This window comes from Egretta garzetta, unplaced genomic scaffold (genome assembly GCF_000687185.1).
Source record: "Egretta garzetta isolate BGI_Z169 unplaced genomic scaffold, ASM68718v1 scaffold96, whole genome shotgun sequence".
In the NCBI taxonomy this organism is placed as follows: Eukaryota; Metazoa; Chordata; class Aves; order Pelecaniformes; family Ardeidae; genus Egretta; species Egretta garzetta.
In genome coordinates this window covers 579854-603581 of record NW_009259965.1, presented here as the reverse complement: position 1 = coordinate 603581, position 23728 = coordinate 579854, and the positions used below count along the sequence as shown (strand labels likewise).

The 23728-nt window shown below is 43.7% G+C and overlaps 1 protein-coding gene across 1 annotated transcript in view; it reads left to right on the top strand.

The window, feature by feature from the left end:
- ZNRF2 (zinc and ring finger 2) overlaps window positions 1–13429 on the top strand; it is a 107864-nt gene extending 94435 nt beyond the window's left edge. Inside the window, exons 3-5 of the mRNA XM_009640198.2 lie at window positions 10559–10664; window positions 11417–11494; window positions 12671–13429. Of these exons, the coding sequence (XP_009638493.1) occupies window positions 10559–10664; window positions 11417–11474 (164 nt within the window). The 3' untranslated portion in view covers window positions 11475–11494; window positions 12671–13429. The remainder of the gene's footprint in view (window positions 1–10558; window positions 10665–11416; window positions 11495–12670) is intronic.
- Window positions 13430–23728: the final 10299 nt, after the last annotated feature.

Below are 23728 nucleotides of genomic sequence, written 5' to 3'. Positions count from 1 at the left end.
CCCTTGTTAATATTTTTGTATTTTTATTTGTGAATGATCATCATTGTTGAATACTGTTGAAATTATGTGGGTGTCTTTTATTTTACTTAATTGCCAGGATCTAGAAATGAATACTATTTGCTTTAAAATGTAAAGGAGGGTTGTTTTGGGGTATTTTTTTCTTCTTGAAATTAAAGACCCATATGCTCTGCAGCTTACTGGGATAGTAAAAACCTGTAGGTGCCTGTTAGCACCAGAAATACTGTATCTCTATCCTTGCTGGAATAAATTATAATACTGGATTATGGGTTAGTATAGGGCAGAAAAACTGAGATAGCTTTGAAAACTCCAACTCAATATTTGATGCTATCAGAACTTTATGCATTCAGACATGTTTTGCATTCCATCTCTATCACAAGGATGATTGCATTTTAAATAGGAATAGCTTGTAAAAAGCAGGCTGTCTGCTGTGAACAGAAAAGACAGACAAGTAAAAATTATGCAGTGATTTATATCCCTATCCTGTGTATGCACACTGGCACCAGACATTCAATTTTTAACTTGGAGAAGATTGATCTCAAACCTGCTGGGAAAAGCACCCTGTAGGCCTAGCACCTGGCACTGGGGCTGTTAAGCCAGACTTTACACACACTGAGTTTTGGCACCAGTATTTTTATTGTGTGTTGCTCAGTAATGCATTGTGTCTTCCCTAAGAATAGTGTCTTAGTCACACACCTGTTTTTTTCCCCCTCCTGTTTTCAGCTTAGGCTCATAGTTTCATCTTCCATGCCATCTTCCTTAGCGTTCCCAGTGCATTCATTTTGCATCACATAAACCAAACTCCTCTGCAAGTTTGCAAAGAAATGAGTCAGTTATTTGGCCAATGTTAAAAGACTGGAAAAAAAGACTTGGCAAAACTCATTGTGCTCAGGGGACCTGTAGGAAGCCTGGATAGGAACTTGAAAAAGGACAAAGTGAACAAAATGCTGAATCAAATCTTACATCCAACTTCAGAACAAGTCACCATTAAAGTAACCCATGTTGCCCGGAGTAATAGGCTAGCTAACTGCATCTGAGCTGCATTCCCTCTCTGCCTCTGCTCTTCAGGGATGCTATTCCCCTACCTTTCCTTCCATGAAGGTTTCTAATGTGCCCGCTTCTACCTACATTGTCTTAGATGAGAGTTCTCATAGATTTCCTTAGGTCAGCAGGTCCCCATCACACTCTCAGTTTCTTGCAGGCCATTACCAGAATGGAACTTCCTAATTGAAAATTATTACAAAGCAATTTCTCCATCTTCTGACTGTAGTTCCAGTGATCGTGAATGGTTGAAGCCTTGCCATTTGGAAAAACTGTCTTTTGCAATCGTTTTGGTCTCCTTTTGTGTTGGAGATAAGATAAGCTTAGTCACTTTAAAAAGCTGTCAAAGCAAGAGGGATTTCCTAACCCTGGTGGGGATCCTTTTGTACAGTCACATCAATATCTTGCATTTTCAAATTTAGATCTTTCCTTCAGCTTGATCGGAGACAACCATCTTCTGTGGTACCTACTCTGCCACCTCTGCTTTACTTTCCCAGTCTTTGTGTACACTGTTGGCAATAGTATCTAGTCTTGATTCAGCATTGTTCATTTTAACAGACTTAAAGCATGATTGCTAAGTCTTCCTTCTACATGAAAAGCTATTTGAAGAGAACTATCTCTGTACAGTATATGAAAGAAATTCTTCACCCTCCTCCTAACCACAGTGGTATCTTTTCCTCATTAAATCATTAAATTGGATTCCTGAGTGATTTACTACCAGAACAAGCTTCTGTGGATAAATACTCTTGGGGTTTTATGCCTGGTTGGTTGTGGTGGAGTTTTTTGTTTGGTTGGTTTGGGTTTTATTGTTTTGGGTTTTTACATTTGGGAAAGAAGTCATCTGCTACACAAGGCAAGGTGCACCTCAGGGCGCTCTCATTTTTCTTGAATGTGCCGCCCTTGGTGAAAAGGCTTAACTTTCTGCCCGTTGCTCTGGGTGATACCACGTGGTTCAGCCACCTTTGGACTGGATCTGTGGATTGCGATCCCAAGTCCCCAGCAGGCCTAAGTTGATTTTGCTTCTATCATAGCAGCACCATCTATCATAGTGCTGGTACAGATTGGCAGGTACATATATAAGTAGCCATTAAATATTTTTGCTTTATTTTACTCCTCAAAGATAAGAAACATTGTTTATCAAAGAATAAAAATGATAAAAAGATCTGCATGTGTGGATCCCGCATGGATTTTTCTTCTTTCTTGCACTCTTCTGTAAGTTTCCTTCATCCTAGCTATCTCTAGCTCCCTGTAAGAAACAATCCTTTCTAACTGCAGCAGCCTCTTTGTCAGCAATACGTGCTGGTTGCCCCTGGCCAATTTACTCAACCGCTCCTCCTTTTGTAGCATATTTGTGGTGTAAGATCCTCTTTGATGGTAAAGTTGGCCTTGAGAAGTGTAAAGCATTCTTACCCGATGAAGCTGAGGAGGAGGTATTCCCCAAGTGATAGTTCCTTATGTTGTTTCCTAAGGAGACTTATTTTGCTGTTATTTTGTTTCTTGTGGGTTTGCCCCTTTACTTGCTACTTTTGATTTAACTCCTGACATTCAAGATTAATACCCAATAACCTGAGAGGTCATGTAATATTGATTAAAAGCCAAGAAAACAGCCTAAAGGCAGCTTCCTTGTTCCACGCGCTGCAATAAGCAGCTTTTGTTTCAGATGGTATGTGCTGGGGTACACTTCATGCCGGAGTTGCATGGTGGGGCACTAGTTTGGTACTGCTGCATTCAAGGCTTTTTTACCCAGTCGCCTCCTGATGAAACAAGGTTTAGAAGTATTTTCATCTCCCAGGAATAGTGTTTCTGAAGGGAGGAGGGGAAACCTTGGGACAAACACAGCATTCCGAGGAAGACTGTTCAAGTTGCCCTTTGGGTCATTCAAAACACAAGTATGCGTCAGTTCAGTCAGAATGACAACTTAGTACAGGATGAGTAAGGCTGGCATAAAGTCTCTTTACATCATGTTCTGGAGGATAAGACCGCTTATTTGTGGTTCGTTTGTGAACAGGTGCAGCTCTTTGGCCTGTATCTAGACTAAAATTTGACAGTTTAAGGACATGGTACTTACAAATGTGGTTAACGGAACTTATCTTTAGAAGTCAGTACAAGAGGAGAAAGTTGTTTAGCTATCTTGAGATGATTTAGCATTCAAGGGCATCTCAAATTGCAAGCAGTCTGATTAATCAGAAGTTGGAAAGACTGTAGCTTAAGCAGAAGTTTCAGAGTCAATCAGATAATTGTATTGAGAGCAAATCTTGAGTCACTGTGGAGACACATAGTCACTCCAGCAATAAATCTCAAGACAGGAGCACAAGACATTTTGTGTCCAGTTGGGTTGGTAAAATTTATCTTGCATGAGTACCTATTTCACTCCAATGCTTTCTACCAGAAGCATAAATACAGACTGATAAAGTTGGTACGCTGGTCACGGTAGCATACAAGCGGCTGTGGATGTTGTTGCTTGGAAGTGAGGAGCTCTATTTCCCAGACTACTTGGCCTTTTTTCAAAGTTCACTGGGAGTCCTTGATTCTGTCAATGGGCAAGATGTCTTAATTGGGCATTGTATGAAACCTGTGTTATTTAAACTTGCAATTTAATTTATTTTTTTTTCCAGAACTGTAGCTTGTATTGACAACATGTATCTTAAAGCTGCAGGTAGATTTCCATTGTGACCACTGAAGCAAACCTCTTTGCAAAAGAACAGTTTCCCTCAGTGCACAAACCCCTCTCCCCTCTGTATTATTTAGTTCACCTAGTTAGAATTGTAGCCAGGTAGGTAGGACTATACAGGCTTTTATACCCATCCTGCTCCCTAAAATGTATTTCTATCGCTACTGTTTAAGTTCTCTTTATTCAACAAAAAGTGTTTTTTCTCCACCATGCACCTGATCATTATCTGTCTGAACAGGAAGCATCTAGCTGTTTCTCAGAATTAGCTTCTGAAAGCTGAGAATGTCCCACAAAAATCTAAATCAAGTTCTTCAAATGTTGGGTTAGCTGAGAAACAATGAAAGTTCTACAGCTACCTCCTCTAGCTCAGCGCAGTGTTGCAATACAAGTATTGCAACTTAGGCCTCATTCTGCAAATGTTTTTCTGGCACGACTTACACTTCATGCTTGTGTTTTAAGAGAGGGGAGTACCAAAAACTGTAGGCAATGTTTGTGCAGGAAGTCTTCATGATGGGTATCTGTTTGTATATAGATATCTTGGTCTTGAACCAACACTGTGCAAGGTGAGAAAGGGAAACAAAAATAGCACTTGGACTTTGAATAGGAAATTGTAACAGGCTGCTGCATTGCAAGGGGTGAAGGGTGAGATGCTAAACAAAACCTCCAAAATGCATCAAACGCTTTATCAGTATTTGAGGCAGTGTCACCTTTGTTGTAGCTGGTTAGTTTGTTTGAGAGAGGTTATGTTTTCATGTATTGTGGTGGGGAAGGTGGTTTTAGATGTGTTAAGTATTACTGTGCAAGTCGTGCAACGGTGTTTGGGGTTATTGTGCCTGTTGGAAGCACATGAAATATTCCAACATGTGCCTGTTTGATTAACATATGGGTATTAGTTTTTTTCAGCAGTATAAAAGGGAATTTGGATTGAAGTTACTCAGCAGAGCTGAATTCCAAATTTTTATGTGCTAGACTGGCTGGTATTATGAATCCTGAAAACCACTTACTTAGCTGTGGTTCAAGTAAAACCACTAGATGTTTAAAATCTTCCCTTTTGCATCTATCTACAGGAGGTTGCTTGTATTAGGGCAATAATAAATGCTTCTGGTCAGGAACCCACTGTTTCTTCAGAATGTATTTTCCTTACTGAGGACAGCGCAAGTTTAACTTCTGGCTGTGAAGGTGTGGTCTTCATAGGTGAACAAAGGCTTTAACTCTGCCTTGCTGAGTCTGCTGACAGACCCTGTAGTTTGGAAAGCTCTGAGCGGCAATAAAGTGTCTTCTGCAGTGACTCTCCTGCTATGGAGGGCTCTGAGCACTCAAGAATCACCTCTCCTTCAGAGTGTCTTTCTGCCTCTATTTCTGAGCAGCAGTGGAGGGCTGACCTTGTCATCCAAGAATGATCCCCAGCTGGAGCATGCTTGAATCAAGGATGTTCCTCTTGCAGCAGCCAGAATACTGAAGAGCAGGTATAGCATGCCAAAGAAACTGCTTGCTCTCCTAGTGCTTAGGATGGGCTAGGAGAGAATGCTTTTGCTTGCAAAGACAGTTACTGAGCTACATGAGAGAAGCACACCCTGCGTAATGGACCCTTTTCCTTCCATTCCAGTGTCTACTTCTCCCAAGGATATTAACCCCAAATAAGAAGGCTATCCATATTATTCATATCAGATAGTGGCTAATAATGTAAATCTCTTCCTCCTTTCTCCAATACAACTGCATTGCAACACTAGATGAAAAGAGATGATGGGGGTAGGAGGAACATCAGAAAAAGTAGGTCTAGAGAGAATGATATTTTGGGAAAATAGGTATGAAGAGGAGGAAAGCATAGTAGGAAATAGCTGGAAAGTAATGGAGAGGGAGAAAGAGATGTGGCAGAAGCTGGAAAGATTTTGTAAATCAAGTCAGTAACATTTAACAAGAATATGTTAATTGCATACACACATACTTGCTGGCTACTGAATAGTTACTTGTGGAATGTGCAGGTCCTTCTGGTCTGCTTGGTTTTGTAACAGTATAAGGAAAAACTTTGGATTGTCCCAGAAGGTGACATCAGTAAAATGTAGAATAAATTCTGCAATGTGGTTTAATTCATGCTATATGTGTGAAGAAATATGTTGGATTCTAGATGTCTAGACCTTGATGTATTTCATTTAAAAACAAGCAAAGACAGTGTCTAGTACTTCACTGAGAGTTTTTAGTAATCAGCAACAAAAATCAATGAATGTGTAACATATATGGTAATATGTACCATTTAATGAAGTTTCATCAATATCTTTTTACCTTCTTATGGCTCTTGTTTTACCAATATTAGTGCTGATAAGATACTGTTCAGAAGGTACGTTCCATTTAAATTTCAGTCATGTTCCTGAAAGGATGCATTTCTATGGTGTTCTTCACTGTCAAGCTAGCTGCAGTGGCAGCTTCCACAGGCATTTGAACTTCAAAGTTTTAGAAAAAATACAGATATTTTGAAAAATTGTCATACTGGATTAGATCAAAGGTCTTTCTAACTTGGTGTTCTCTTTCCAGTGAATGCCTAGAGAGAAATAAAATTCAGTAGCTATAAAATGGTATCTCCCCAAATACTATTGCTGTCTCTGTGATTTGTTACTTGGGATTTCCTGAGCCTAGGGCTATATCTATCTGTGTTTCTAAAAGGAAAACAAAAAGCAGTAGCACAGATTTTAATTACTTAATCCATGAGGTATGTATTGCATGTGCCTTTGCAGTCCTCAGTTTAAAGACAGACTGTTTAATTTCAGGCTGTTTCAGGCATTGCCTATAATTTTAACCACGTTAACCATGCCACCAGTTGGTAGCTTTGATAGTTGTTGGATATATTTTTTCAAAAGTTCTAGAAAAAGTTTTTGATCTGAAAAGTATGTGCAAAATTTCCAGGATGATTGTATTTTACATCAGTACTACCTGTTCTGCTATAAATGCAGGAGTGGAGTAGAATTTATGTTTCAGTAAGGATAAAAGCAGAATTTTAGGAGGAGAAACTACTGACAACCAGAAGTTAAAACAGTAGCAGTATTAACCAGGGATAGAGGAGAGGAGGAAGTAGTACTTGAGCAGATGCAGGAGGGAAATACTACGCTCTTTTGCCAGATTTCATCTTTGACACCAGTCTTTGGCTAGTGAGTACTTGTTCAAATAGCTGAGAAGGTGGAGGAGTGTTTACCTCCTGTTTGGTGCAAGGCAGATGGATGTGGGGGTGTGGTGAGTGTTTGTGTATGTACCACGTGTGGGCGAAATGGAAAAATGTGGCCTCTGCTTATTTCCTCTTCCCACTTCCATTTAGGTAATACACTCATATAAATGTTTTAATCATAACATTGATGAAATCTCAAACTGTTCTTTTTTTCTTAAAGATAAAAAGAAAAAGAATAATATGTATCTGCTGAATCACTCCACTCCAGGAAAATATGAAAACAAGAAAATTGTTCAGACTGCAGTGGTACTGTGCAAAATGATTTAGACATTTTCCTGTAACAGGTATGTTTAAAAGTCAGTGTTAAATGGCCCTTAAACTGACTTCCATCTGGTATAAGCCAGTGCTGGTACAGGAGAGCTCTGTATGAATCAAGTACAGAAGAAAGTCTGACTGGATACAGGTCTAACAGGTTTTTCACTCCTTCATCTGGGATTGATGATCCGAATCCCCTAAAATGGTCAAAAGGGAGTCAGACCCAAAGTGTCATAGGCCCTTGAAGGATTTGGGTTTGCTGTCGTCACTCTACATGTGTAATCGATTTTAAGCATAATTACACGGGTTTGGGGTCTGTTAATGTGTAGTGCTAAGTTGCATGTGGGCATTTATAGCAGTTGGGTATTTTGTACTAATTCCTTCAGAACTTAGCGTTTCTCATGCACGAGAGCCTGGTAGGATTCGTAAGGTTAACACAAGAAGTAGGGAATGCTGACTCCTCGTTATTTCAAAGGAAGAGCAGCACTGAAACCTGTTAACAAAATCTCTTCTGCAGGGGTGGTGGAACTCCACCGCATTTCTGAGGCCCTGTCCATGCCAGCCATCATCAGCTTTCACACCAGCTCCCTCTGGCGTGACTAGGCAAAGCCCGGCGTGGCCCGGCAACTCATCCCGGTGGGAAAGCCTGGAGTGAAGCCAGGAAGGGCAACAAGCTGTTTGCCTGGGATTTGTGCAGTAGGGCTGTAGGAAGGCTGATGGCATTTGGGGAGAGTACAGGAGTACTGGCGGGTAGAATAGGAGTCTCAGACACTTATGCCAGAGCTGTTGGGAGATACAAATGTTTAAATTGGCATCTTGCCCTAACGTTAGCCAAAAGGTGCAGAACCTTGTTAAATCGCTCAGCGGGAGTTCAAACCCAAGCATTGTACAGTCTGGGGAGCGCACGATAAGCCAGACCTGTACAATACAGAATGATGTGAAAGCAGTTCAGAGGAATGTTTTCTTTTATAAATTGTATTTTTATTGGGCAGCTTTTTAACTTTTGTCATCAAAACTTGACTAAATGTTTCTCTCTTGAGATTGCTGAGGGAGGAAGGCTGGGGATTAATTCACTGGAGGTATCTTAGTGTCATTTTGGTTTGGGTACCAGTTGCTGATCTGATAAAGTGACTCCATGGAAAAAATTATTTTTAATAAGTATGCTGTGTGTATATGATACATGCCTGAATTATAATGGCGCTTCTTCCTGCAACCTAACTGTGGGAAGAGAGTAGATCTGCTTGTAGGACTTCTGGCAAAGTACTTGTGTAAAGAGGCGGTCTAGGAGGGTAGTGTCTGAAAGCCTCAGGCAAAGATTAATATCTCTGTAGCACAACAGTGCTGTCTGGAGAGTCTTTGCTTCCTGGTGTCAAATATTAAGTATCTTTTGATTAAAAAAAAAAAAAAACACACAACCAAACCCCAAACACCTCAAGGATGTATTTATCCTTAGCACCCTCTTCTGGGCAAGTTCTTAGTGTCAGGATTTTGTAAGAACAGATAAGAGCTCTTAAGATCTTATTATTGTTTTAAATTGCTTTATCTCTATGGTACCTCTAACATTCTTGGAAGCTTGCAGCTACAGAAGCGATTTCTTAGTATGATGCCTACCAATAATATTACCATGCATAAAATAAATTTTTTATTTTCTTCATTGTGGTAGGTGTGCATTGTTTATTAATGTTTTGGATATTTTTCTTTGTAACAGTTTATGTCATGTTAGATATTCTTCACATACCCTCATGAAGATGCCACACATGTGGCATTATACAGTATTTTTAGCATAACCAATGAATATAGCGGAGACTAAAATGAGCATGCTTATAGAAACCCAAGCACCTGCAAGACAGCTTGCTGTCATTCTAAGGGAACCAAGGCAGACCTAATTTCATTTCACTTTTTGCTGCAATGATAGTTTTAGTTGTCTGCTTGTAATTTTCTGTGTGTTTGGAATGCCATAGGGATGTGTGTCGGAGCCACTGGAGAAAATAGTGTAGAGTTGGTGGTTTCTCAGTCATACCTGGGAACCGTAATCTCCATAAGCAGTCCCTTTAGGCTTCTTTTGGTTAAGAAGGGGAATCTTTTCCCATGAAACTGTGGACATTTGAACATGTGGGCTTCACACTGCCAAGAGTGCACCTTCCTGATCTGCCAGAGATTGCCAGCTTGGTTGCTACGTGGTCCTGTGTTGGGAATGCTCTGTGCACTGTGTGAGGTTGCGTCTAACTGAGACTTTTAACCTGCTTCTGGCAAACTGAGCCTTATCTGATCTCCTGTTTTGCTTTGTGCTAGGATTGAATTCTGTATCCCACGTTCTGGGTAAGAGAAGTGTCCAAGAGAGAAGGTTTTTATTAAAAATACTATATTTTCCCAGAAACTTCTGTGTGAAAGCCAACTCTTGTGCATTCCTAGTAACTTACTTTCTTCTCCTTTGTTATGAGACTTGGTAACGCTGCAAAAAATTCAGTATCTCCAGGAACTTAGGGTCATTGGAGCTATACAGCACTGATCTTTCCCTGATGGAAAGCTCCCACCCCTATTGCTAACACTTGCATACTTTACGCTGAGGAAAAGGTGGATGGGATGGGTAGAACATGCTGACATGGTGAGAAGAGGAAGTTGAAGGTATGAAATATGAGTACTGGAAAGGCTGGTAAAAGAAAGCCAGAGGTATAGAAGTATAGATGTATAGAAGTGTATAGAAAAAGCTAGTGATAGGCTAAGTGTTTAGAAGTTAAGAAGATCTTTACCTGGTTAATTACCTTCAGTGTCCTGTCCAAAGAAATGTTATGTTTAGGCTTGAACTTAACTTCCATAGTGAAAACCAGGCATGGGGAAGAAGGTGCAGCTAAAAAAAACCCACCCAGGATGAATCCTCAAAGCCCCGGAGGCATTACGTACCATCTGTACGAAGAACCCAAGTTCTCCAGTGCTTAGCTCTTGGGGTCAGCAGCACAGCATGTGTCTGCTGCAGCTGGGTGGTTTAGAGCACAGGTTTCTGAGGTCAGATCAGAGAACCCTGTGTGGTATGGTATGGCCCTGCTGAGAGAGTATAAACTCCAGAGGGTACCAGCTACCCCTCTTCTCCATATGGGTGTCTTTCTACAGGAGTTCATTTTGAGGTACAGCTGTGTTCAGGCAAGAAGCTGAATCATAACAATATTTTAATTTGAGCTGTTAAAATGTCTCCCAACAGGAATCTTCAGTCAGCTGGTGTAAGCATGACCGATCCTCACCTTGACATGGCTTTCTGCAGGACAAGAAGTATCTTCTGTAGCTGACCTTGATGTTCTGAATAAAGAGTGTTTTGCTTGTAGTAGTCCGCTTTTTAACTGTTTAACTTTGTGCTCTTTCTTCAGAGGATGTGCTGAGTAAAGATGCTGGGGAGTGTGCAATATGCCTGGAAGAGTTGCAGCAAGGAGATACTATAGCACGGCTGCCTTGCCTCTGCATATACCATAAAGGGCAAGTATTCCTCAGGATGCATATAAAATTCCAGGAGGTTGCATTTATTGGGTAACTCCTCTAAGGGGTGCCTAAAGGAGCACTGAAACTTAGTTGCTTCTTACATTTAAAAAACAAACAAACAAAAAAGAAACAACAGCAGCAACCTGAAATACATTTTTAAAATGACATCTTTCTGCATCTCCACCAATGTATTTGAAGTCAGTTTTCCCTACTGTAGTCTTCCCATGCTTGCACGAAAAGCCCACAAGGAAAATAAGGCAAAATCACAGGTATGGGGAAGCACATCATGGCTAGGGAGCTTCGGTTGCATGTCCTTAAGTTTTGTCAAATGCTAATAGACTTGGGGGGGGAGAGGGGGGAACACTTTTAAAACCTGTTTCGTATTTGTTTTCACAAGTGTCTCTTACTACAAGAAGTAAAATGTCAATGAATGATATAAACAAGATGAAAGGGTTAGTAGTGAAGTAATCTGTGTATAAAACCTGGGTAGTAGCTTGTAAAATGTTTCCTTAGAAGATTTTAAAACTTAGGAAATTTAGGTTTTCAATAGTGTTTAATATCCAAATATTACTGTGGTTTGGGGTTATTACATTTTCCAATGATGTGTATATATGCATCTACTTCTTTGTATAATATAAAATCCTACTAGTGGTGGAAATCAGAGAAACTAGTTTATGTTCCTATCTTACTGCTAAATGTTACTGAGATATTCATGTCAATTGTTTTGATTTTTGTCTTGCATCCAACAGCTGCATAGATGAATGGTTTGAAGTAAATAGATCTTGCCCTGAGCATCCATCAGATTAAGACAAGATTCATGTTTTTAGGTAATATTTCTTTTTAGATACATACATTTCAACAATAAATATCTTGATTATCTGAATAAACCTTTTATGCTATTTTTTTTTATTTATGAGTTTGCTACTGTGTCTCAGAACTGCAATATTAATCAGGAAGTATTGACGTATATTGCAATATGTAAAAGGTTTCTGCATCCTTATATGGCATGGTCTGAAATTATGTATTCCAGTTTTAGTACTGGAAAGTGGCAAGTCAGTGCCAATAAAGCTTTGACATTAACGTCTAAAGAGCATTTTTTCCATGGAAATGAAACAAAATTAAAAGAATACAATTGTGTAATTTTGGATTGTTCCACAAGTACTGGCATTTATTTCTGACGGAAAGCTTTTGGAATCATATGAAAAAGTTGGAGCTAGGTATTTTCAAAACCACTTTCATGTTAATGCATTCCAGAATGTTCAAAGTATATAAATAAATAAAAAATGTTAATCTGTCTCTCATCCCATCTCACAGAGGTTCACATTTTTCCAGCTTATGTTTTGTGTTAATGATTTCAGATCTGCAATCAGTGTCAAAGGTTGAAAGGATAGGTTTATTCTTTTAGTTGACTGGTTCAAAAACTTTATCTTGCATTAAACTACTGCCCGTAAGCATTGCAAAATACACCAACAATCATCACAATTCTTAAAGAAATGGAAATATCTGAAATTCTGGCTGGTAGCTGAGGGTCTGGTTTTGCTGTTCTGATGGAAATTTAAAAAAAAAAAAAATCAGAAGACTTCATCATTGGCATTTATTTGTTCATTTGCTTCAAGAGTCTGTGTTGCAAGTCACATTGCAGTGCTCTGGTTGTTCAGGGGTGGCAGGGAAAACCTGAAGGAAGGTATCCTGCTACGGGGATAATTATGTTAACCTCAGGGCAGTGTTAGCAAAAATTAAAACACATTTCTTATATTGCCCCTAACAACTGAATTGTGGAAGAACCCCACATGCTGTTTATGGAGACATTTGTCTCTGTACATGGTTGTCTAACCTCATGTTATATCCAATTTTCTTTTTTTTCCACAGCAGAGATGGTGATAATTGGGGCTTAGGGAAAAGGGGAAGAAAAACTTGGTGATTGTGCTCATGCTGTTTTAGTGTGTTATATACTGAAATAATAGCTGAAATAATGGTGGTTTTGTCTTCTGCTTTCTCAACAGCTGCTTCCACTGATCAGAAAACGTAGGAGATGTGAGGTTCCCTTGCTGAACACAGCGTGCCTGCCTTGAGACTTACAGTTCTTTGTGGCTGAAAAAGGCAAAGATGGACAGTGACATGGAAAAAGCATTGCAGACACCAGTTACTTGCCAGTAGTGCTCAGTATACCAAACACTCACGTAAAGGACACACAGGGATTTTGAAAATGCTGCACATTCTGTAACAATCGACTCCCCACAGACATTACTGACGCTGTTTTGTATCGAAGGCCAAAGTTCCTGTTTTCAGCCTAACTTCTTTTTCTGTGAAGGAGCGGCTTATTGGACGCGTTTCCTACTGCCTCAAGTGGAAGCGGAGAAGTTTGACCTGTGCTGTCCGAGACCCTTGCAGGAGGATGGCCCCGGGTTGGAGTGGGAACGTTTTTACCTTCTCCTTGGCTGAAGGAGAGTAAATGGCAAACTCAATATATAACAGTGTGACCTTAATTTACTGAATTCACACCCTGTTTTACGTTCTTCACTTTTTTCAAGAACAGAAAGCATAAACTTCTCTGCATAGGAATACTATATTTCAAAATTTTGTAACTAAACCTTTGTCACAATGCAGTCCAAAGAGTAAAACCAAGACAGGTAACTAATTTATATTGATCAAGCTATAGGGATTGTTGAAATCTGCACATTGTATTGCTATTTAACTAAAACTTCTCTTCTACTGCTTGTGAGTAAAAACAACAAAAAAAAAAATGCAGCAAAGCAAAATCTTACAGCTATGCAACTTTTTTTTAAATAGGATAAAAAAGAAGAATTACCAATTTTAAGTGCTGCCAGTTAAGGTAATTTGTTTAACGGGTATTTTTTTAAAAATGTTTCAGGTAATTATTTTATTGTACTACTCTCATCTCCAGGCTGCCTCCTGAGGTGTAAATGAATAACTGCAAATGTGGGCACAGCAAGAGGGATTTTTACAGGCATGGGTGAGATAACATCGAGGTGGGATTTGTGTTTAATTTTTAAAACACTTAGCGCAAGTTTTTGTTTCCTTGTTTGAATGTTTTTTTGATGGCAGGATCTGTAGTACTTTGCATCTAAATCCTTGGTCTCTTCATGTGGAGACCAGCATTTGACAGTGTGGTTTGTTTTTTTTAAAAAAATGCACCTGCATTTGTTTAATTTATTATTATTTTACTGTATTATATTGGTATAACGAGGGCTCCATGAAACACAGGATGTCTCTGGGGGGGTAACACCAAGTAAAACTGTGGCTAAGTATTAGTTCCCATAAAGTATCACAGTTCAAAAAAAAAAAAGAGACAGAAAAAAGACAATAAACTGGAACAGATATATCAGGGCTTAGAAGCATACTTTTTGTATCAAGAATTAATTGTAGTAGTTTCTGAATTTCACAGTACAGGGAAGAATTTATGAATATTTATTAGCAACAGCATTTTTAGTGGGTTTCAATGGTTAAAATAAATTGCACAACACTTGGAACATTTTTCTTGTACATACATAATTCTGCTTTTCTTATTTTGTTTAAGTACATATTTCTCTCTGTTGCTACTGTGATTCATATCAAAAAGGGCAAAGAACAGGAGCAATTGCTGCTATCTGGAGAACAAGTGCAGTGCATGTTACTAAACTCTCCTATCTTGCTTGCAGAGCAATTCTTGCCTGGATAATATTTTCTCCTGAATGTTGCTCTGCAAAACGCCTTTGTTATGCTGCAAATCTAAAGGAGTCCAAACTAGATAATCGCTGGTGCAGTTTCTACATTTTTGGGCTTGCATCACTGGTTTTAGCTGAACCTATAACTATGGGGCCCCGTTGTAGTCTCTTTTTCAGTGGGAGCAGAACCATTTTGTCACACTTTCAATTCTGTAGTCACATCAAATATACAGTTGTTCCCTGTACAGGTTCCTTTTTAGCGGAGAATATTTGTGTTGCCTTGTATTATCATGGGGGGGAGGGAGGGGATAAAAATTCCAGCACCTGTAATACTCGAGTATCGGTGTTGCCTGCAGGCCCACTCTTCCAATGTTTTAAATGCCTGCTGTCTTCTGAAAGTAAAGCTTTTGCATTTGCATTGATTTAATGTTTACTGTTGGCTTCAAGCCTACAGAAACTCACCTGTAATAAAGTAAAGGGGGTAGGTAAGCGTTTGGTGTCCTGTGCTCCGAGGTCATAGATAGTCTTTGGCTTGGGGGTTAAGTAGGTAAATATTATAAATCTGTTTACAACTTAAGCTCAGTTTCAGTAGTTCATAGTTCTAGTTCATTTACTGTTTTTTTTTCCCCAAAACCTTAATTTTCTGTATTCAGATGCAAGTAGCTGGTTTAAAGACCCAGCAGTTATCACTGCTGTCCTACATTTAGGACCAGTGTTTGAAAAGCATTGCCACTAGCAATCGCACTGATGCGTGGTTTTGCAGGCAAGAGTCTGTTGCTGCTTCCATCGGCACAGTAGAGGAGCAATACCTCGGATTATTTGAGGAACTGATACAAGGTCAGCCTTAGATCCTAGTTTGGCATTTTTGGTACCCATAAATCTCTTCTGAAAGGCTATGGGAGGTTGTCTTGTATCAAAACCTGTAATAGAGACCAAGCCTAGAATGACCCTGGAAGCGTGACAGTGATGCTTGGGTTTGAAATCGCCTGTGGAAATTCACCTATGTAAGCTTCCTATCACCAGCTGTGCTGGCCAGCTGGCCATGACCATGCTGCAGGCATAGCTCTAGTCATAGGCAACACCTTCATTTTAAAAACGTCCTCACTGTGGTCCTGAATCATTGTGCTTCAGAAGGGGAAAATAAACACCTAACGAGTCTTGTGTCTTGATCAAGGAATGCCACACTTGTCCACAAGAAGCAATAACTTCACTTACGGTGCGATATGCTTCTTTGCCTGTAAATATATTGAGATTGCCAATTCTGTGCTGTTTCAGAGTATTTTCCGTCATCTGGCCTATATCTTCCCGAAGTATGTAAGGGTGTGAAATAATTCCCATACTCAGGTCTGCCATAAACATGCTGCTTGCCAGAAGGGGAAGAGTAGACTCAACACTGTATGGAAACGTGAGATTTTTCTGAACTCGTAACATACCCAGGTTTCTTGAGTAGCAACTGGTGTTTTGAAGTTCAGAGTGGAGGTGGCTACGAGCTGGACTGTATATAACCCTCCTCCGTACAATACCGAGAGCGCCGTGCTGCTGTCAGCACAGGGGACCCGCTGTCCTGGCTCTTACAAAGCAGTGTATCTATAACAACGCTTTCCTTTGGAAGGAGGTAGCTCATTTTCTTTCTCAACGTGTACATTCAATGATGAGTTCAGTGGGACGTAAAAGCAAAAATACGAAGCACAGTGCAAATTTGTGGTATTTTATTTTTGGGCAGAATAAAGCGTAAACCAGATGGTCCTATTTGTAATCAATTTAACTTTCGTATTCAAGGGTAAGTGTACGGCAGTATTTTGAAATGGAAAATGTGTAGGTAATGTACAAAGACGGGTGGATACTCGTGACCTTTTTTTTTTTTCCCCCGCTCCCCCCCTTTAAGATGTAAAGGGGGGTTTATGACTTGATCTCGAGATCTATACATTTATCCTAGTTCTTAATGCGAGGAGCACTGGCTTTTTGATTAAGTCTTTGCTGTAAGGCTGGAGAGCTGGTAAAACTGACTCCGAGAAGACTTAAAATCTCAGCAAATGTGGGAAAGATAATTTTTAGGCAGAAATGTAGATCTCTGGTGTTTCTGGTTGGATAATGTCTAATACATAAGATGTGCTTATGGACACTTTTCGTATGCTGCCTTTTCCATGCCAGGGCTTCAGAAACTTGTTCCCATTTCTGCTGTGTTCCACCAAAAGCAGGGGACGTGGCACTTGAACATTGCCATTATCTGTACGTAAACAGCAACAGAGCATTCGTTAGTTCTGATATAGGCCATGATCTCTCTGAGTTTCTGTGAATTTTAGCTGCTTTCCCATATCGAGAGAGAATATTTGTGTGCAAATTTGGTATTGCTGTTTTGTACCTACTAACTTTGCTGTACAGTTGGGAGTTCCCTGCTGAGAGACTACCATATACCCGGGAACGCAGCAATGCTTCCATGGGATCTTCCAGCTCACCTTTGCCAGTGGAGGATTATCTCATTTTTCGAGGAGTGCTATATTTTATGATTCACTTGCCACCCTTCCAAGCTCAAAAAGTCATTTTAGTATCCATTTCTTCTCCTCTTCCTAGTTGAAGACATGATCCACTTTAGGCCACATCCCCTCGTCTTTGGACAGGCTTTTCGTGGGCATCAGCAGAAGTAGCGTAAGAGGTTGTAGCTGGAGGAGGAAGGCTTGGTAGGGGCCTTGCTGCAACCCCAGCACCAAAACCCCAGTGTTTTTTTCCTGCAGCAGCGTCATCAGCTCATACCACTTCTTGTCATTCAAAATACTCTGCATAAGAAATTCTCGACACAACTATGCCCAGGATTTGTTTCCTGAGTGTAACACTTGGGATATTTCTCCATATAAATTAGCCTGCTTCTAAAATCAGGTTGAAGGTGTTTTAGCCTGTTGGAGGGGAAAAAAAAAAAATCCCCACAAACAAAACCAAACAACAAAGCAGTCCTTACTCTCAAGTTGCATTTGGTTACCTTGCCACGCAGTCCGGCTGGCTTCCCAAGCCGCTGCGTCGCGTTCCGTAAGGTAATTTCTCAGTTAAGTACGTCAGAGCTGGTGACGGGACAAAGCGTAAAGCGACCTCGCTGTGGGGCATTAGAAGTTGCTGAAGACTTGCTCAGGTAAAACACCATAGGACTATCCCGTGCCTGGAAAGGGTCGGACTTGGTTGTCTTTTGATCTAATAAGTTGCCAGTGTACAAGAAGTGGAAGGCAGCGAGCCCGCTAGCTGGTCTTCCTGGCAGCTTTTAATCTACGTACGTTTGTTTGAGAGACTTTTGCCCTTGGGTGTGCTTTGGCGAAGATTTTGCAATGATAAGTAGGATTTGCTCGGTTCTGGCAGAGTTTCAAGTGTAAGTAACCCGACGCCGCAAGAACATAATCTGTTGCTGAATCCTGTTCCTCTTGTTTTCCCTCAAATCTGTCCTTTTTATTGCTAATTTGTTATATTTAATAGTAAACACTTCTCAGCATGACTGGTCACAAGCTCTCAAGGTGTGAAGCGCTGAGCAGGAAGAGACATCAAAGCGTGATTCTGTGCTCTTCCTGCATACGTTAAGGTGAAGCTGAAGTATGCGTTACCGTACGGACAAGAATTCTCTCCTAGCCGATGTTGCCAAAGTACTGTAACTTGCAAGGGAGGCGGGAGGTGGCTTAGCTGTAGAGGGAGTGTTTTAACGAACTGCTTAATTCCAAAAGCTGCAGCATCACACGGGACGAGCGGTGATCCAGCATTAACCTTATCACTTGATCGCAAATCTTCTTCTGGCTCTGCCTACCCTTTGGCAGGGCCCTGCTGGTAGGGAGCAGAGCGTGTACTCCCCTTTTTTATCTGCCCCTTCCCACAGAGCTAACCCTGCCCACAAGGAGTTAGAGGGGAACGCCGTGCTAGCTTCTGAAATGCCACCCGCACGCGCAGTGGTAACCAACAAGATGTCTTCCTTCATTACCGGGAGCAGAAATCGGAATGTAATTTGCAATGTCTGATGTAAAACATGTTTGTATTTTTGTTTTGTTTTGGTTTTTTTTAATTGAGCAGTACGATTGCAAGTTGACTTAAGTTGTTCTAAGGTACTCTTTTCAGCGGTCTGCCAGTACGTAATCATGAATGAAAATATTTTTTTATTGATTTTTAGGTTGTATGTTTAACATTCCATTCATGTAAAATATGTACAAATATATGTAATAAATCTTTTGAAGCACAATTTTCTTCACGCTGCCAGGTGATTTTTTTATTTTTTTTTAAGTGTTAGTGGAAGGGGCATCGCTGTGGGGCACTGCTCGTTCCTTCAGTTTCCGCTACCCAAACACTGCCCTAGCTTCCCCCCAAAACACTTCATAGTTTCCTCTTTAACAGGGACTCCCTGCCAGCGTGCCCATGGATTTCCTTGTCCCTGATTGCCACCAACGCTCTCCTGTCTGTCCCCAAACAGCCGGGAGGAGGCTACCACAACGGGGTCCTGTGGAGACGCGGTGCCGGTGGAGGGAATTTCTGCCCAGAGCCATGGAGGGCATTAAATCGGTCTCCCATTGAGCTCCCTGGCGAGGGCAGAGCAGCCCTTCGCTAGGAGTGAGTGCAATGAGGAGGGGGCACAGATGAGCCACAGGCTACAGAGGGCGTGCAGGTTTTGGATGGCGTGCGGTGTAAGGCTGCTGGGAGGAGAGGGTGATTTTTACACCCTTTCCCCTACGGTAGTTGGGGGTGGAGCTGCGGGTGCTCTGAGCAAAACCAAAGCGCATTTCAGCAAGGTTATGCAGAGCGCGGGTGGGGAAAACAAAAGGAGTTTGCCCCTGGGCAGGAAATGCTGGCTCCCGCCTTGGTGCCTCGCACCTCAGCCCAACAGGGTGCTGCTGCTGGCTGGGGGCGGCTGGCGGCAGGCCAGGAATCGCTGCTGGCGGAAGGAGATGGTTTATAGCATGGGTTCCTCCGAGGCTGGGCGTCCGTCCTTGCCTGCTCCGCTCCTGAGAGAAGCCGCCCGGTGTGGCCGGGGGCCGCTGAACCCGTTGCTCAAGCACGGTGACGGTTATGACCCTGGCGATTCTCTCGGTGGGAGATGCTGGGTTTAATGCACTCATTACTCAAGGCTGCACCAAGAGACAGTTGGATGTAATTACTAAGGAACGTCCTCCTATCTCTTGCTTTTGTAACTTCCCCCCCCACCTCCCCGATCGCCTTCTGGGAAGCCTGAATTCCTTCACTGCCAGTAACTCCTGCGTTTTTCTCCTCTGTCTCGAGCCGTATTATGGAAGCAGTTGATAACTAGTTAGAGCCGCGTTTGGCTTCGCATCAGGAAAATCTGCTGGAAATCATTCCAGTTCAGTAGGTGCAGGCTCTCATATGTGGAATTTAAATTAGTGGCATCTGTTGGTGTCATGTCCTGCCCTCCAGCCTTGGGCTGGGAGGTGGGACGGTGCCGCCTCTGCCCCGCGTCGCTTGCCCTGAGGGGCAAACCAGGCGGCGGCACCGGCCCCGGGCTGTTCCTGGGGGGCTGTTGCTTGGTACAGCCAGCGGTCTATGTCTGCTTCTGGATGCGGCGTTGCTTGTAGCAGGAAGGGGAGCAAAGCCTCCGCCTGCGGCAGAGAGAGCAGGGAGACTGGGGAGCATCCCCCTCAGCAGCTGTAGCTAAACAGGGGCGTTTCCTGCCCTGCCTTCTGAGCGCCCCGTGCTGGAAGGCCTCGTTCTCCTTCCAACGCTACAAGACCTGAGCAATGCCCATGCCCTGGGGGCTCGGTCTGGAGCCGGCTGGTCTCCATGAACATCCCCCAGCCTATTTGTTTAGCTGAAGAGGTGCCCAGCTCCACCCCACCCTGCCGGGAGAGGGGGGCCCATGCCCAAAAAGCCAAACAAGGCCACCGAGGACACAGCTTGCGAAGTGCTGTGCAGCTCGTGCCCCCCCCACCTCCTTGCCAGCCGGCCACTGGACAACAAGGAGCCTTAGCAAAAGCCAAGTGAGACAGAGTTTTCCAGCCCTTGTTTAATAAAGCATCTGTTTTCTGAGGGGGATGAGATCAGGGACGCGTGGGGGCAGGGAGGAGGGTTTGACATAAATAAATAATTGTATAAAGCCCATCGTCAGTTGACGCAAGATGACTCATTCCTCGTAAAGGCAAGAGCGTAGAGGAGGCAGATATTAAAAGCATGGGGACAGGTCCTCAGCTGAGCTCGGTGGGAACTGCAGGTGCTTGGTGCCTCTCCGGATTTGGCCCATTACCTTCTGAGTCATGTTTTGTGTCGAGCTCCTGCCCTGCTTTTCATTTTCACCCTGGTTACAGATTTCATTGTTTGAACACGTGTTTAAATTTTAACAAAGGCACTTTTTTTTCCACCTCCTAGTTGCTCCTTTAAGCTGGCTTCAAGCAGAAGGAAAAGGGAAACCTAAAGCCCATGTCCGGATGGGCTTTGTCACCAAGGAGAATGACCACTTGGGGCCGTGTGCCCCCCCTGTGCCACAGTGGGGGTCTCCACACCCGCTCCCTGCCTCAGCAGACCCAGGTGACTTCTAAAGGGAGCAGCTTTCCCCTTCAAAAGTCATCCAGGCCAGGATTAGTAGCTCAGGATTAAAGAGTCTGGCAGGTGATGGGAGCGTGAAACCTTGACAGCTTCATTTGCTCCAGCCTGTGAGGGTGAAGCCTCCTGGCCTGCGGGGCTTTAGCAGCTGATTAAGTTGCTGATTTTGGCGTATGGGATGAATCCCCAGATGCGAGCAGTTGGGTGTAATTTAGTTGTTTGCAAAGGGTTTGCTAGCTGGAGCTCCGGCTCTGGAAGAGCATCCGTCCCTTCCTTGTCAGTCCCGCTGGGCTGGCAGGAGGGGCTGCATGTGAGCAGGGGGAGATGATGTGGTTGTACCTTAGCAGCTCTGCCAGGCAGAGAAAATGTGGTGGCAGTCACCCGCGGGACGGCCAGAGCAAGGGAAATGTTTGGTTCCTCCTCTCCTGTACCCGGCGCCCATCTCTGCGTCTTCCATTTCTGCGTTTCTTCAGAAGGTCCTGGCCTCCTGGTGCTATTGGGAAGCCCCCCACTTCGGCAGCCCTGGTGCCAGCATGGCAAGGATTTATGTGTTGCCACCTTAACGCATCGCTTGACCCCGACGGTGCTGAGCTCGGGTGGGTGAGGCGGCATCAGCCCCGCCAGAAATCTGCCACTTTCCTGTGCAGTCACCCAGGGACTCCCTGTCGGCGTGAAGGTACGAGGGCGCAGGACATCCCCCGCTTTCCCAGTGTACCTAAGGCAAATTATTTCAAAACTTGGCAGCTCGCGCCCTCACCTCTGGGAGCGGAGAACGAACAGCGGCGATCCTCGGCCCCGTGGAGATTGAGGGGGAATTTGAATGGGATCTCCCCAGGATAAAAAAGGGGGCTCCCCAGCGCCTGTGGCCCTCCCTGCAGCCTCCCGCCGCTTGTCCCCACCCGGGGAAGCGAGGAAGGACTCGCTGCTGTTGCTGTTTTTGGAAGCCTCACCCATCCCACAGGGCAACTGAGAGCCCCCAGCAAGGGAACAGAAACCGCCTCCCGTGAGCACACTGGGAGTCCCCGAGCGCAGCGGGCAGCTCCCACCCGGCCGCCACACTCATCCAGCGCGACCCTGCTATTTTGCTTCTACCTACTGAAGCAACGGCCAAGTGCCTCGGGGGGGGCTGCAGCTTTTTGGCACTGAGGTTATTTGTCCCATTGGTTGAAAACCGAGCGGCCTCTGCAACACTTCCCGAAGCTGTGACGTGCTCTGCGAAGCTGTGACGCGCTCCGTGAAGCTGTGACATGCTCGGCAAAGCAGGTCCTCTGCCCTGGCTGAGCTGGGAGCAGGACGCTGCCAAACCCCCTCGTTCTTGTCAAAGTCAGACCTTCAGCCCAGCCCAACTGAGCGCTCGCTCGCAGCCCAGGATCACCCCTGAAATGCGCGGCTGTGACTGGCACGGTCACCGGCACCATACTGGGTGCCAAACTCCGTCCAGCGTGGAGCTGGGCTTGGTCCTGCCACCGCTCCCCCTGAGGCCGCCTTTAGCTGCCGCAGCCCCGCGGGTGCTCCTGTCCCTGGAAACACTGCCCCGGGCGCCCGGCTCCTGACAGCCGGGCACGGCATGGGGTTTGCGGCAGGGCTGAGGTGGTTGTCACGCGACAACCAGCTCCAAAGGCTGCTCTAAGCCAAAAAGGGGGCAAAGTGGCTGCATTGGAAAGCCTGGAGGGAGCCGTCAGGGACGCTTTGTACTGCTTTAGTCCATCAGTGAGATGAGGACGGGAGCTGGAGTTCTTAAACTGTATTTTCTACCTGGTGAATGAGCAAATAATTCAGGGATTAGCGAAACCCGGGAGCACGCTTCCCTCCAACGCAGGCAAATGACACCTCTGGCGAAGGCCCTTCCCGCGCCAGCCTCTCCTCCCCTCCGTAAGGGCAGGCTGGCAAAACAGGGGCGGCATTTTGGCATGTGTACGGGTGTCCGACTGGTAAAAGTCGCTGCGGAGTCTTCACAGGCCATGCCGTGGCAGGTGTTTTTGCTATCGAACCCCAGCTCATCTGTAACTGTGTGCCCTTTCGCTTCAGCGAGCGAAGGGCTCGGGTGCAGAAGCCACTCGGGTTGGCTAGCTGCTTCCTCTGGCGCGGCCTGAACGCCTCAGAGCTGCCTCCCTGTGAAACATCAGTGCCGATACCATGGATGGGGAGAAAAAGCCACTGAAAACCAACAAATGCTATGTTGGTTTTCTTTTTTTTTTTTTTTTTTTTTTTTAAACTACGGGGTTTGTAAAAAGTTTTACGAGTATTTTAAAATGAGTTACGGAGCTGAAGGGCGTAGACAGAATTGGGGGCTGGGAAAGTTCCGCCACCAGGTGGGAAATGGAGAAGCTCTGACCTGCAAAGCACGTTCTGCTTTATGGGGCAGATTTGGGAGCTGGGGAGGTGAGGGTTCATTGGTTTTGCATTTAGGCTGGAGGTTCTTCTTCCAGCCTACCAAGCTGGTGTGGGTTAGTCAGCAACGGGAGAGATGTTTCTCAGAGTTTTGGGGGAGTGGTAACACAGGAGAAGGAAGGAAAATGGATCACTGTTTCCATTTTAGGTTCCATGTACGCACTGTGGGGTAAAATATGGGTTTACCTTTACAAAGCATCCCTAATCTGTGCGCGCACGCGCACACACACACACCCAAAATCAGATACCCCACTCCTTTGCAAACTGGTTTCTTTTAAGGGCATCTAAAGTTACAGTCCCTAAACACTGATTATTTTTGGAGGGGGTAACGTTTTTGTGCTGGTCCTTATCATTACTCCCTGCCCCTTGCCTTGCTCTTTCCACGAAGGCAAGCATAGAATAAAAGCTTTCCAAGCAACCCTCAACCCTTCTCTGTGCCTACCTGTTGCTGGGAGAAGGGATTTCTACTTGACGCAATTGATTTTCAATCGTCCTTTC